The sequence below is a fragment of the Ambystoma mexicanum genome, chromosome 1q (genome assembly GCF_040938575.1).
Source record: "Ambystoma mexicanum isolate Mex_15411 chromosome 1q, UKY_AmexF1_1, whole genome shotgun sequence".
Classification (NCBI taxonomy): Eukaryota; Metazoa; Chordata; class Amphibia; order Caudata; family Ambystomatidae; genus Ambystoma; species Ambystoma mexicanum.
In genome coordinates, this window is record NC_090922.1 from 259595106 (window position 1) to 259609741 (window position 14636).

The 14636-nt window shown below is 43.8% G+C and overlaps 1 protein-coding gene across 5 annotated transcripts in view; it reads left to right on the forward strand.

Annotated features, from left to right (window-relative positions):
* The window catches only part of LOC138527241 (uncharacterized), a 381456-nt gene that overhangs the window by 301143 nt on the left and 65677 nt on the right, over window positions 1-14636 (forward strand). For all 5 annotated transcript variants that reach the window (XM_069638359.1, XM_069638354.1, XM_069638370.1 and 2 more), the window contains one exon: window positions 3892-4153. In XM_069638359.1, coding sequence (XP_069494460.1) covers window positions 3892-4153 — 262 coding nt within the window. The remainder of the gene's footprint in view (window positions 1-3891; window positions 4154-14636) is intronic.

The window sequence follows — 14636 nt, forward strand, 5'->3', positions numbered from 1 at the left end:
CTCAGCTTCTCCCTCGTCGGATTCTCAGGTCCTGTGGCGACTTCTGAAGTTCCAGTCCCCAAAGCCCTGCTTTTATGTAGCATACCCCCATTCACTCAGCCTAGCTGTCAATCAAACATGCTAAGTGGTGAGCCGGCCGGCTCACCACTTTGGCTAATCACACAAGAGTGCGACTTGAGTTACCAAGGTAACTCAGTCCAGGGTGCCTAAACCCCCTCCCACGCCCCCTGTGGTACCCAGACAGAGTGGCACCACTTTTGGAGGCTTCTGTGGAGAAGCCTGCCAAAAAGTGGAACAAAGGGCTCGACTTGGGTTGGAGTCACAGAAGAGAACACAAACGCCATTTTAGAATCGAGTCCTGGCAAAAAATACCAACCGGCGAATTAATATTAAATAAATAAACCAGCGGTATGTTCGAGGCTATGAGAATTAAATAATTAAAGTTGGTAGCCTCGAACAATGTGAAAATCCCATTGGGATATATTCGCGGTCGAATATAAAAAGTAGTATCCACTGCCACCAGCCAAAACTCGATCAGGGGGGACGGAGACGTGCCCCCTCGACTAACAGACCCCGGGGCAATCGAATTGCCCCGACCAGTACGTCCACAATATGATGGTTTGTACCGGTTTCTGTTAATCATTTGGGACTAGTAAAGCCAATGGTGACTTTACATGCCCTGGGAGACAGTAGTCAGTCCCAGGGTATGGAGTCTATGGTGGGGTGTCACTATGACACCCCTGTGTCACTGCACGGAGGGTGCTGTGTAACACACATAGTAAAAAACACATGAGACCCTATGGAGTAAAGGACCCCATAGCCCATAAAACACATTAACAGTCAAAGGAACACCATAAATCAGGTGCAAGAGTGGGAGAAAAAGAGTCTCCCTCTTGGCAGGAGAAACAAACAAACTCCATAAATCCAGCAAAGCTGCTGGGAGACTCACTAGGTTAGGAAATTCAGCCTAAAGACAGAATTCTCCCTAACAGTCATCAGTCTGTTTTCTTAACTCTTTCTCATATTCCTTCAGGGATTTCCTCCTGCAAGCTGTCATCAACTCAAGGGTACATTCGATATGGTTGTCTTAATGGATACCATATTCCAAATACTTGCCGCGTTATTGGTACAATAGCTAGTGTTAGGCAGGACACGGCCTCATGTCTCCAATACAGTGGAGGTAGGGTGGTAGGATCTACTGTGGATGTGTACATGTGCTCCTCTACACTCCTGCCCTGAAATCTCTCCACTGGCTCCCGGTGACTGCAAGGATAAAGTCCAAGACTCTCTGCATTGTCCACAAGGCTTTCTGAGGCCGGATCCCGCACTACATACAATTCTCTCTTGCTAAACACCTCCCTTCTCGAGCCCTTTGCTCATCCACCTCAAGCTCTGAGGGTCTGATACTTCTCCAGGCAGAGAGTGGAGAGTAGATCTCTCCTCTGCATGTGCCTCCCTCTGGAATGGCATCCCTGCCCCTCTCAAACTTGAGCCGGACCACCTGAAGTTCCAGAAGCAGCTCAATATCTTCTTTTTCGCCTCTGCACGCGCTCGCTCTTTCTCTCTTTCTCTCGCTCTATCTCTCTCTCGCGCTGTCTCTCTTTTTCTTTCTCTCTCTCCCCCCCCCCCTCTGCTGACCTGTCTATCTGCTGTGCAAACTGGTTGCCTTGCTACCCTCAGTGCCTCACTGGTTACCAGGCTCCTTCATGATCAGTCGCTCCTGCACTGCGGCCGGGCCTACCGTGCATTTAGGTGCTGTAACTGTAACCCTACAGTCCCCAGCCTCCTTGCACGTACCCACCCAGAGCCACGATGCCCTTGCTGCATGTACTCCGAGCAATGCTAACCTGACTGCACTTCCCCCTTCCCTCTCCTGGGCATTTGCCCCCTCTCGACCCCCCCCCCCCCCACCCCCTGCCCCCTGCACTTTGCGTTATCACACTTGTACCATCTAAATGACACAAGGCCTAGTAAGATACTTTATTTTGTCTTCCCTCCATTTTCTTGTCACGCCTAGAAACCTTTCTGTACAGGCGCATTATAAATGACTCATCACCAATGCCTTATACCAATTCATATTGCTTCCATTCTACTATGCCACTAGTAACTGCAATCCTGTTAACAGGCTCGGACTGGCCAATAGGGCAATGCCCGAACCAAAAATCTCAAAAAGCTAGTGTGGACCCGTTTTTTGGGTGAAAGTGGGCCCCTTTTTTGGCCCATGTGGATCAGTTTGATAAGTTACGTCACCATGAGGCTAGTAGTTTTGACCAGTGTTACTGAATGAATATTCTTTAAAATGCACAATTTGCTTCACATTTTATCAAAAACCTCCCCCTTGGCTACTACTCAAACAGGATGTCACAAAAGGAATTAATTGCCATTAGCAACTGTAGCCCACTTTTTCATTGGTGCCCGAGACAAGTGTATGCACCAGGCTGACCCTGCCTGCTAACTGCTTTCATCCCCATCCTCCTTCCAACAAAAAACTATAAAACCTCTGCCAATGCTCACTCCTTTGCGGAAAGCTGCAGATAATCTAGTTTTTAAATGCACGTTTTATTTACTTATCCCGTTGTATTATTAACTCCACTCTCATGCTTCATGTATTGTTTAATTCAACATTCACCAACAAAGCGATGTGAACATACTTAGAAAAATGTGAGGGAGTGACCATAAACACTTTCGAGCAAATTTACCGCTTCTAAATGTGCTGCACAATGATTGAGGTGCCTGAATTCGTGTGTGCAGCTGGAACAATCTGTTGCTCCTGATTGGGCTTCATGTTTCTGTGTTGACCTTGTTAAAGAGTGTGTAAGAATTATGCCTAGTGTTTAAATAATCCAAAATCATAGATCTCAAGGAACCCTTGGTTTAATTGTACAAACTTTGACACCACGTTTTGTCTACTGTGATGCCCCAAAAGGGTCTCTCAGACTAATGCTGTGTACAGGCTTCGCCTTTATAAACAAATGAGTTGCTTTAGACGCAATGCAGGGACCTTTTCATGTGCGTTTATGAGGTAATGTGCCTTGACTCAACCCATTAGCAGTTTTATACCGGAATACTAGCAGCAGATTCCAAATTTTAATCTTGCTATTGAGACCTGTATACATACGAATAATGGGCAGATTTAAGGTTTAGAAAAATGGAAGGCGGGTGTGATTGGATGTCTCATGGCATGGATTATTTGTTCGCCAAACAGACGTTTGACTATGCACCCAAATTATGCACGAGCACTTTATATCAAGTTTAGAACCGGATGTTTGACGATCTGGGCACATACTGGCAAGTGGAAAGACTGGAATGGTGTCAATTGTGTGCTTTGTGGTGCTACCTTAAACCCTTGTTTTTATTGCACAAAATGTGCACGTTGAAGCCAATCATTTTTGCAAAAGTTCTTTTTTAGTTTTTGAGCATGTTTTTCTTGCATACTTCCTCAGTATACCGCATGTCAACATCGAAAAACATACCGGAAATTATACATTAACGCAAGTTAGCCTCTTTGGCTACACAGTACCGAAAGATCTTTTAGTATGGATGTGGTGTATTTTGTAGCAACATATATTCACCGGGCATGGATAAGAAGATGGTTTTTGACAGCATCTTAAATGTAACTTTGCCTAATCAGTTTTGGCCTCTATTATACTCTCTATGTAACTTTTCTCATGTATTACCAATCTCTTTTATAACTTATAACTTTAATTCTTATTGTCATATTTTATGTGGCAAAGGTTTTTAATGTTTTCTAACTATATGTGCATCGGATATGTATTTTTATGCATTGTGCAATATGTTGTTTGTAGGATGTATCCTGATAACTCCATAGTTGAATAAAGGCTGATTGGTTGATACGAATAATCATTATTTGTCTTCGTACTTTCGATGCAGGGATCCACGACTGCCCTGAAAGCCCCCCTTATTGTGGACCCTACTTTGCCTGAGCGATTCGCCTCTGTGACTGTGGATAAGCAGCACTTGCGGAGGCTCTTGATGGCAGCTGACGGCCGCGTAAAGAAGCACGCAGCCTTTCTCCTGAATGGCCTCATCAAACTCCTCTTCAAGAAGGAGGAGCTGGCGCGCTCCGATGGCCTGGGGCTGCGTGGGAAAAAAAGCAACTCCTTGGATCAGGTCAAGGTCGATGCAATGCGAGGTAATGTCTTGCATCAGTAAAGTGTGAACGGTTTATAGAATATCTCTTGCCACTCAGAGATTTGGGATTTAATTCTATAGTTTGTGCCTTAATTCAGCACTACTGTATCAGTGCTTACCCTGCAATATGGCGTCTGTATTCCTCCAAGTACATCTGAGGTTGCTGTTTGACTTCTCTAGTGCTGGTGGAGAGCTGGCAACAACTGACCCGCAGTAGCAAGAAGAGTAATTTCACACACAAAGAACGGATCTTCAGATCAATAGCCGCACATAGGGAATAATCATTGTATTGATTTAGGTATGCTCAACATTCTGACTTGCCTCTTGGCTTTCCAATAATAGGTATAATAGTAATGATTCATACGCACTCATACAATTCAATTCGGCGCTACACACGATTCTGATAAAGGGACATGTGCTTTCTGTGAGCTATCTAGGGCTTTATTTCCCCCTATTTAGGTCTTGTATGTGTGTCTGCAGTCTTTTGTTGTTGCTCTGTTATTTGTTTGATGTTGTCGCCATTAAACCTCCGGGTCATATGGTGTGCATTACAAATTAGTAAAGTTCATGCGGAGCAGACCTTGTTAATGAAAGAGTTATTGGATTAGATATTTTTTCTTTTGATCTAATTGAAATAAAGTTAAATCCAGACTCACATTGGGCAACACCTAGAATGTGGCATGTTAAAGATCTGTAATTTTTCTGCTGGAGGAAATGTGTAGTTATAGTTGCACTGTTTTGGCTTTAAAATTCACCGGTGGAAAGGAGGCGGGAAACTGTTGGTCCATTACCGTGCATAGACACTGGAGGATTCTTGCTAGATTTCTGCGGGTGTAAAGACAAGACTGTGCAAACTTTAAGTACAGTTCTTTCCACTAGGGGACCAGCAGTGGATTGTCAATCATCCACGCTCTAAATGATACCCATAGTGTGCTGTTTTGCAATTAAATATTATTACAGATCGCAACCTGTTTCGATAATCTGATTTCATTTTGTATGAGCCATAACGTAAATGCATAGCATAAAAGCCTTGCATAAGGGGAGGGCAAAAGGCAGCATGCATGCTTGTATGCTGTTTTTTGCCCTCACCTTTTGCACTCCGCTGTGCATATCATGCAAATTCAGTGGGTGGGACATGCCTACATGTAAGTCTACATGTAGTGGGTCCCCGCCGCCGAATTACGGGCTCATATAAAATTAGCTACATTGTCTTTATCAAGTACTGAAAAGTAAACAAAAAAACACCAAAAGGGTCATTTTGCACAGGGCTACAAAAAAGCACTGGAGTAGTGGGACAGTGAAATTATCAAGTCAAGCGACATGTTGGAAGGCAAAAAGAGCAAATATGCATGCCCATTTACTAAAGCAATGGAGACAGACAATCCCTGATACTCCTTCTATGGCTACACTTTTGGCCTCTAATGATTGGTCAAACCTTATCCCAAAGAACCTTGACCCTGAGAAAAACAAGACCTACAAGATTTACTAGACCAGTTCCTGCAGGTCTTCTCAAATCTGGAAAGAGTTCTGCAGTTTTTCTATCATGTTTTCACTTCTCTAAGTCAACAGGTTTGCTTGAGACCTTATTAAATGCCTGAAGCCACACATCAGATTATTTGAGAGGAAATAGATACAATGTTGAAACTTAAGGTGTTTGAGCCGGGGTTACCCCAAAATAGAGGAGAAAATAATCATGAATGCAGAATTGGTGGGCATTCTGCCAGGTATAAAAGATAGAATCCCATAATACTGAACAAGGGGGCAGGGGTTGCAGGGTTGTCCTCGCTCCGCTAGTTCAGTATTATGGGCTACAGAGATGTCCCCCACATACATTAGATGCCCAGCAGGGGACAAACATCCGAAATCCAAAAAGCTCAAATTACAAAATGTGAACAAGTGCGCTTTGCAATTTTGTAATTCAAGTTGGTTGTATTTATTGTTTAACATAGATCCATTTCAGCCCTCTACCAGCTCTTGGGCATCACCTATAGTTCTGCCAGGGAAACCCAATGGAACCTGGCATTTTTGTGTCGATTTCAGAAAGGTCAACACACATCCTACCTTTTATGCATCACCGATGCCAAGCATCATTGATTTAAATTGATTTAATCAAAAATTGGGAACAAACTTTTTTATTTCCGCATCTTAGTTGCATTGTGGGAAAAGACAGCCATTTTAACACCAAATGGGTAATTTCAGTTTACAGTCCTCCAGTTCGGATTTCATGGGTCCCTGATGCTATCAGGTAATAATGTCCCCATACATAATGCCCCCGGGAAAATGTTCATAGATTTGATGCTGAAACCTTATCACTCATTTTGTAGTGCTTATTTAGATAATATTATCATCTACGCCAACACTTGGCCTCAGCACATGCACAAAGTGCATGTCATCTCTCAAGCACTAATGCAAATCCAACCAAATGCATTCTGGCCGAAAATGCTGTCAAGCATTTGGGAGTCTTCATGGGGAAGCATATTAATCCAAGCCCTGGAGAAGAAGGTGAAGACGGTGGAGGTAGTATGAGACACTAGCATGAGACACTCCTCCACAAACTACCAAGGAAGACTTACATATTTTCTCTGGTATGATAGGGGATTCATTCCATCCATTTGAGTAATACCAGCTCCTTTGATAAAAAAAATCATCAACCCTCAAAATTGATCTGGGGGAAAAGAAGGCCTAGATGCCTTTGAGAAAATGAAAGAATGTTTATCTAATCCAGCACTTTTGCAAATGCCTGACTTTTCTAGGCCTTTTTCTATTGCAAACAGTTCAATCAAGTCTGGTTAGGGTCAGTTTTATCGCAGATCTATGACTGTAAAGAACATCCAATACTTTACACCAGCTGCAAGTTCTTACCCAGAGAGAGGATTTGACATCATCAAATGGGCTATTGAAACCTTCCAATAATATCTTGAAGAAAGAAAATTCACCCTCATCACTGATCATGCCGCACTGGTATGACTGGCTCAACACAAAGATACCAACGCTAGATTCATGTGATGGTTTCTTGCTTTAGAGCCATACACCCTTGAGGTAACGCACAAAGGAGGGAAAGAACAAAGCAATGTGGGTTATGTAAGTCTGTTCCTCCTAGAAACTACAAGGAGAGGCCATGAAGAAAGGAAAGGGTTGCGTGGTGAGTTGGAGAACTTACCCATATTTATGAGGTAGCCTATGCTATGCAGGGTAATGGGTTGCTCTGGCCACTAGCCGATGTGCCTACCAGAGGGTCGATGTAGTGGGATTCACTGGACTTGCCCAACCATCTGAGATATGGTATTACTTTGGTTCATTATGATTCATCTTTTCTGAAAAGATGATCCTGTACTACAAGATCCAGCATGCCTCAGGGGAGTAACACTTTAATACTAGGGAGCACAGCATTTCTAAATGTTTCTCAAAGTTCAATGTTCAATCACCAGATAAAGCCCAAAATGCATGGAGCGAGTGTCATCAAGCGAAATGTGATTGAAGCATTGCAACAAACTTAAATAACGAAGAAGGGGTGAACGCGGGCAGAACCTACTCAACAAGGAATCCAAACAATCGCTGTACCTTCAATGTGAAAGTCATAGTGCTGGCATTGAGCTGAGGCAGCAGGCTCTGCTCTCATCAACGATGCTGAATACTATTTGCACACAACCAATTGAAGATCCAAAATGTTGCAGAGGGCTGACCCAGTTTTAAATGCTCTGTGATCTGTGCTGAGCTTTAAACCATTTAGTTACCAATGAATGCCATATTGGAAGCAGAAATAAGCCCACATTTCAAATGATGCAAATCAGAACTTCTAAAATAAGTCACACCAAAGGAGAACCAATTCTAGGCCGATCAGTCACTTACACAGCCCTATAAAAGAAGGTGACGTTTGTAAGTCAATGGGCGAGGAGTAGGAGTAAACAGATGCCCTGATGCATGTGGAGGCCAATACCTGGGTTTAGGCTGTGCATTTACTATCTGCCGGGTAGCAGTTGCTCTGGCGAGCTTGTGCCAGAGATTCTACTAGAAATGCTGATACTTTATTAAAGATACAACACGGGGACAAGTCCTGCTCACCAAACTGGATACCAGAGGAAATGCATGAGGGTTGGTACTTCCCTGAAGAAGAATGAGAAGATGTGAACCCCTGGCAGGAGGGTCAGACTATTTTCTGCCTGAAAGGGCCCCGAATGAGCAGGGGAGAAGTAATCATTATTAGCCTGAGTGAATCCAAAGTCATGAAGTGATCTGAGGCAAACCTGAGTGTGTAAGGAACCAGAGGCAGGATGAAGGCGTAATGTATCTACACTGGCCAGAGATCCTGCACAAGGCAGAACCATGAGTAAACCCAGGAAGGGACTGCCTATGAAATCAACAGTTAAATGCTTGTTTTCTAGAAAAGGGATGGACTTTATAAGGACAATTTCATTAAAACATTTGTTGTCCAAATGTTGAGAACCTTTTAGTTGTAGCTTAGGGTTACCCAGAAGGGTAAAGGATTAATAAATACTAGGTTTGACCTTTCTGTTGGCCATCATCTTTGAACTTTGGTTGGTAGACTATGGTGCCAATGGGTAGACAGAAACGTATAGAAATAGGTTCCAGACTGATCACCCTGAGGTGCAGGTATCCATCTTTGATGCTAGCTTATTAGGGATTTCCTTTGTTTAGAATATTTTCTTTATAAATATGGGCATATAGGTATCCCTATCCAAGCTCATTGAGGATTGTTCTGCTGATGTGAGATTGATATGACTTAAATGGGTATAAAAGAAAAGCACACATAACAGTACATGCTCAAGTCCATTTGGCTTTGTAATAGGCATTACATTGTGTTATTGCAGAATCATGGATCTGTGATGAAGTTACATGCTAAGAGTTACAGCCTGGCGGCTTAGGGAACTGTTCAGGCTGCCCTTAGAACTTTGGTCCTCAGTCCTTTCCTTTTCACCCTTACAAATTCTGCCTCCCCTCCTTGTTTACTCTCCATTATCTTTCCTTCTCTCTTACCTCCAGGCTTGACTCTCCCTTGGTCTCCTCCAGTCTCTTCTCTCCCTCCCACCTCCACATAAATGTTTCTTCCCTCAACTCTGGTCTTCTTTTGTTTTCCCCCCACCTCCACCCTTAACTCTTTATCCACCTCGGACACTCGTATTCCCCCTTCACCTCCACTAAACTCTCTCCTTTCTCCATCCTTTACCTTTCTTTTTTGCTGCATCACCACACACTACTCCCGGCAATCCTACTGACACCCAAACGAAGCACTGCCCCCTCTTTTTATCTCTCTGCGGGGTAAGCTAATTGCTAAAGGACTCTCACATGTGCACAGCATGCTAGCGTGTGCTGTGTTTTGAAGCAGGCACAGGGGCCTGAGATTCAGCATTTGACATTAATTTGCTGAAAGACTCCATTGCAGCCCAAGTTAACCAAAGCTATTTTTCTCTTTGCTGGCATTTTGAGTGTAAAACACACTCTGCATCTGGTACCGCTTTTGGCCAGTATGATTTTTGCCTTCTGTTACTCGCATGCCCCTGCAATGGATTATGTGAGCAACACTCAATGTCTTGTGTCTTTCGACAAAGCAGCTTTTTTGTTTGGTATTCCGTGTAATGACGACCACCTAAGTAATTTGATAAGTTTTCCCTTGGGTGTTCATTAGACAACTTCCCCTCAACTGACCAAAGCATCTCAGACCTATTAGGGTTGCTGACACACATGAGGGTAAGGACCGACTAGGAAGCCTGGGGATCATCTGTGTGCCCCCTCTGGGACCTTTATCATGGAGCAGATCGCTGTCTTGAGCCCCCAATCTATAGCTCTTAGCACGGGACATAGTCACAAAACCCAGAGTCTGTACTAAAACAATATAATGCCTATGGTGTCCAGTCAAAGGGTCGAATGAAAAAGGGTCGAATAGCAATGGACTGGAGTCTGTTTAATTTTGGGCAATTTAAAATGGGTCAGAATGTCATGAAGTCTTAATTTTAAAAGGGTTCTCCAAAGGCCTTTGCTGGTTCTCTCCCGGTGTGTCTCAAACCCCTTATACAGAGTCACTCCGTTGAATGTTGTCTTCCAGGTTGCGTGGCCCTACATGGGTGATCACAGAGGGTATAGCTTTGCCAAGATGTCTCGGGTACAATTGTTGCACATGTAATTAGAGTAGGGTCTTGTGGCAAGTCAAAAGGACACAGACACTCTGAGGACATGGTTCACAAGATTTTATTGAAGTAAACATATAAGACCTAACTTTCCCTATCACTATGGCTGGTCCTATGTTACTAAGGTCGCCAGTCATTCATCAATATCAAAAGGAATAAGTACGCTGTCCAAAACTAACCCACTACCACTATGGTAGCTACCACTATGAAAAATAACTTGGATCCATAGAATGACTCCCTTCTCCTGAGGGTACTTCTAGTAACAGTCTGTAGGATTATCTATTAATACATAATCCTCAAATAGTCTCTTGTGATTTCTTGGACCAGTTTCTGTAACTCTTCAAATGTACTATTGAGTTTCCCCTCCTCCTCGGAAATCTTTTTTGGGGATCTTTTATAATATCTATATTCCTTGCTGGTTTCAGCATATCATTGGAAAGTACTATTGCTCTATTAGGCTTTTCCGCCTGGGCAATTATAGTTTTTTTTTTAAAACAATTTTTATTGATTTTAATTTTCCAGCAACACACACACAACTTGCAGTACATATTGTTTAAGTGATGTAAGTTTGAAATGACATAATATCTACTGCTTCCCTTCTATCCTCCCACCTTCCCGAGCCTACTCTCCTACACATCCTGTTTCTTCATCTTGCAACTGGAGTCCTTCTTCCGCGTCCTCCACTGGGTCCTGGTCACTCGACCAGTCTTGCGTGGGCCTAAATAACATAGATGCAAGTGTTTCCAAGCCAACAGAGTTTCTGATTCCTGCTCCCCATCAGAATTGCTAGCCTCTTGCCATACTTCAGTTTCAGCTTCTGCCCATTTCTGGAGGTCTTTCCACCACCCTTCTATTCTCGGGCTGTGGCGTGGCTTCCATCCCATAGCGACTCTGCACTTCGCAAGTATGTATGCCAGATCTTTCAATTTGCTAACATGCTTAAGTTTACGTGGTCTGGGCAACCCTCCTATCAGGCACGCCCACGCTGTTTCTACCATTATCTTAACCCCTTTCACCTCCAACCTATGTGCTACTTCTCCCCAGAATCTCTCAATTACTGGGCACGCCTAAATCATGTGCACCGTTCTGGCGTTTTCTTCATCACATTTAGGGCATGATTGTCATCCTGCATTTTAAAATGTAGCTATCCTCTGGGGCGTCATAAACTCTATGGGTTACATATAATTGTATTTGTTGCAACCTTGCATTTCTTGACACTTTCTTATGGTATCCTTGGGTCCATTCCCACATCCCATCAGTCATAGGGGCACTTACCTCTTCTTCCCAGTCCTGCCTCAGTTGTACCAGTTCTTTCCCCACTTTGGACATCACCATCTCATATATTCTAGATATCTCATGCCCATCTTCTGCTATGTCATGTATTATATCCAAGGTGGCATCCGGTTGATCTTCTAGTACTATCTCGGACCATGTCTCTGATCCGCCGCACCACCCCATGATACGTAATGTATTGTCCCGCATGTAACCCCGTTTCCTCCACCAGCCTCTCAAATTCATTTATCTTCCCCTCTTGCCATATGTCTTCCATAGTTGCTATCCCTACTGGTTCCCAATGTTTCCTGATCATTCTCATTAGTTGGCTTTCTTTTTCCACCAGCGCAACTAGTGGCACTTGGAGGGAACACGGGGATGAGCTCTCCATTACTCGACACACCCTGTGCCGTACTTCCCATCCCAATGTCATCATCTTCGGGCGCCCTTTCATATTTCCTTTGGGCAGCCACATCATTTCTCGTAAGAAGAATGGGGCACATTCCAGTCCAAATAGCCTGGATTCCGAGGTTGGATCTTCTGATAGCCATTTTGCCATGCATTGTAGTTGGCTTGCTAGCTAGTAAATTTCGTAGTTTGGCAGTTTTATCCCCCCTTTATCATGTGAATTGTGTAGCTTCCAGAGGGCTATTCTATTTCTTGTCCCACTCCATAGGAAATCCCTACACATGCTGTGTAATCGAACAAAGAATCGCCTTGGTATCAAGTGTGGTATATTACTAAAGTAATGCAGTAATCTTGGCAGGACCACCATTTTCAGCATTGCCCCCCTCCCCATCATAGCCAAGGGGAGCTTTGCCCAGAACTTCATGCTATTTTCGATGCTCTTGACCGCTCTCTCAGTATTTAGCAGGTGCTCTGCCTCCACCGTATGGTAAATATCTATCCCAAGATACCTGAACGTCTCGACCTCCCATGGTATTTGTAAGACAGGTAATAGTTCTAGCGAGATCCCTTTTGTATCTACCCAGCGGAAATATACATGATTTTTTGAGTTTCACTGCTATACCGGAAAGCAACGCAAATTGCTCCATCACCTCTAGCACATATTGAAGATTTTCCTCAGGGTAACATAAATAAAACAGTATATTGTCTGCATAGAGAGAGATTAGATGGGGCTCCCCTTTTATGGTGATTCCTATTACATTGTACTGCTGACTTAGGTATATCGCCTGGGGTTCTAGGGCCAATATATAAAGCATGGGGGACCACGGGCATCCCTGCCTATACCCCTACTAAGTTGCCATCTCTCCAATATTATTGCTCCCGTTTTAACCCTGGCTAGCGGTGCGCTATATAATAGTTGGACCCATTTAAGATACCCAGGCACTATCCCATAATTGGTCAGGGCTGCAATTAGCCAAGGCCATTTGACTGAGTCGAAGGCTTTTATTGCATCGAACGATACAATTGCCATCTCGCTCGCCTCTCCATTTGCGTGTTCAATAACTCGATGGAGTCGTCTATGATTGTTGGTTATGTTCCTGTTCTGGACATACATTCTGTATTAGTTTGGTGATAACCTTCCTCATCCTGTTTGCTAGGACCGCTGTAAGTATTTTACTATACTGATTTAGCATTGACAGTGGTCCAAACAATCCACAATCCTTAACAGGCTTATTAGGTTTCGGGAGCAGGTTGATTATTGCCTCTCGTAGAGTCTTTGGCAGCTTTCCCATATCATACGCCTCATTTAACATCGCTAAAAGTGGGGGGAGTACCTCATTTTTGTACATTTTACAAAATTCACTTGGGAGTCCATCGGCCCCCGGGGTCTTGCTGGTGGGTAGTTGCACTACTACCTCCTCTAGTTCTTCTAGGGTAATCGGGGCATCTAGCTCCTCCTGCTCTTTTGCGCTAATTTGTGGCAGGCCTATATCTTCTAACGTTTCATTTATTTTCTTGCAATCACTTTCTCTTTATCTCCGTATAGGGCTTGCTAATAGTTTACGAACTCTCGATTAACGCTTTCCACCGTGCACCCGTCGTCCTTCACTATTTTTCTAATTGTGACTCTGGCAGTCTCGTTTTTATATAGCCATGCTTATCACCTCCAGCATGCTGCCCCTCTACATACTTTTTATAATTCAAATTACACAATCTCTCCCAGCATCCAACGCATTTTTGCTGCAATCTGAGTATCATGTCATTCTCTTCCTTGGTGGTGCCTCCCCTTCCCAGCGCTTTTTCTAATTCTTTTTCTGCTTCCTGTATTTAGATTACTATTCCTCCTTGTAGTCCTTTGGACTTAGCTATGGCTATCCCCCTTACCACCACTTTAAAAGCCTCCAATAGTGCACCAGCTGTCGCAACACTGCCAAAATTGATCTCAAAGTAGCTTATTGTTTCGTCTCTCAGGTCTTCCCTGAACATCATATCTTTCAACGACTCCGCGGAGGCGCCAAGTCGGTATCCTTGCTGTTGGGGGTTGGTATTGCCACTCCAGTACGAGCGGTGAGTGGTCCGAAAGGACCCTCGCTTTGTATTCCGTTAGTGCTATTTCCTCCATCAGCTCTTGTGTAACAAATATGTAATCCAGTCTAGTATGCAGATTTTGTGGGGCCGAGTAATGTGAATATTGTCTCTCCTGCATATGACACCCGCTCCATGCATCCTCCAACCCAAAATCCATCAGTAGTGTCTGCAAAGCTCTGGCTGCAGGAGTGGGCCTATCTATTTTGCTGTCTGATCTATCAATTCTCGGGTTTATCACGCAGTTAAAGTCTTCTCCCCAGATCACCACCCCTCCCCCAGCACTTGCTAAGTGTACTGTACAGGGACCTGAAATATGCCGTTGTCATGATTTGGGGCATATGTATTTATAATGATGATTATTTCTTTGTTTTCCACCAGCCCTCTTATCATGACATCCTCCCATCTGCTTCCACTGTGGATTGCAGTAGCTGGAACGGGACATGCGGTGCAACCCAGATAATCACATCTCTAGCATATGCCGAGTATGTGGCGCCCACAACAGTCCCTTTCCATTTCTTCCTGATCACCTCCAATCTTTCATGCGTGAGGTGGGTCTCTTGTATCAGGGCTATA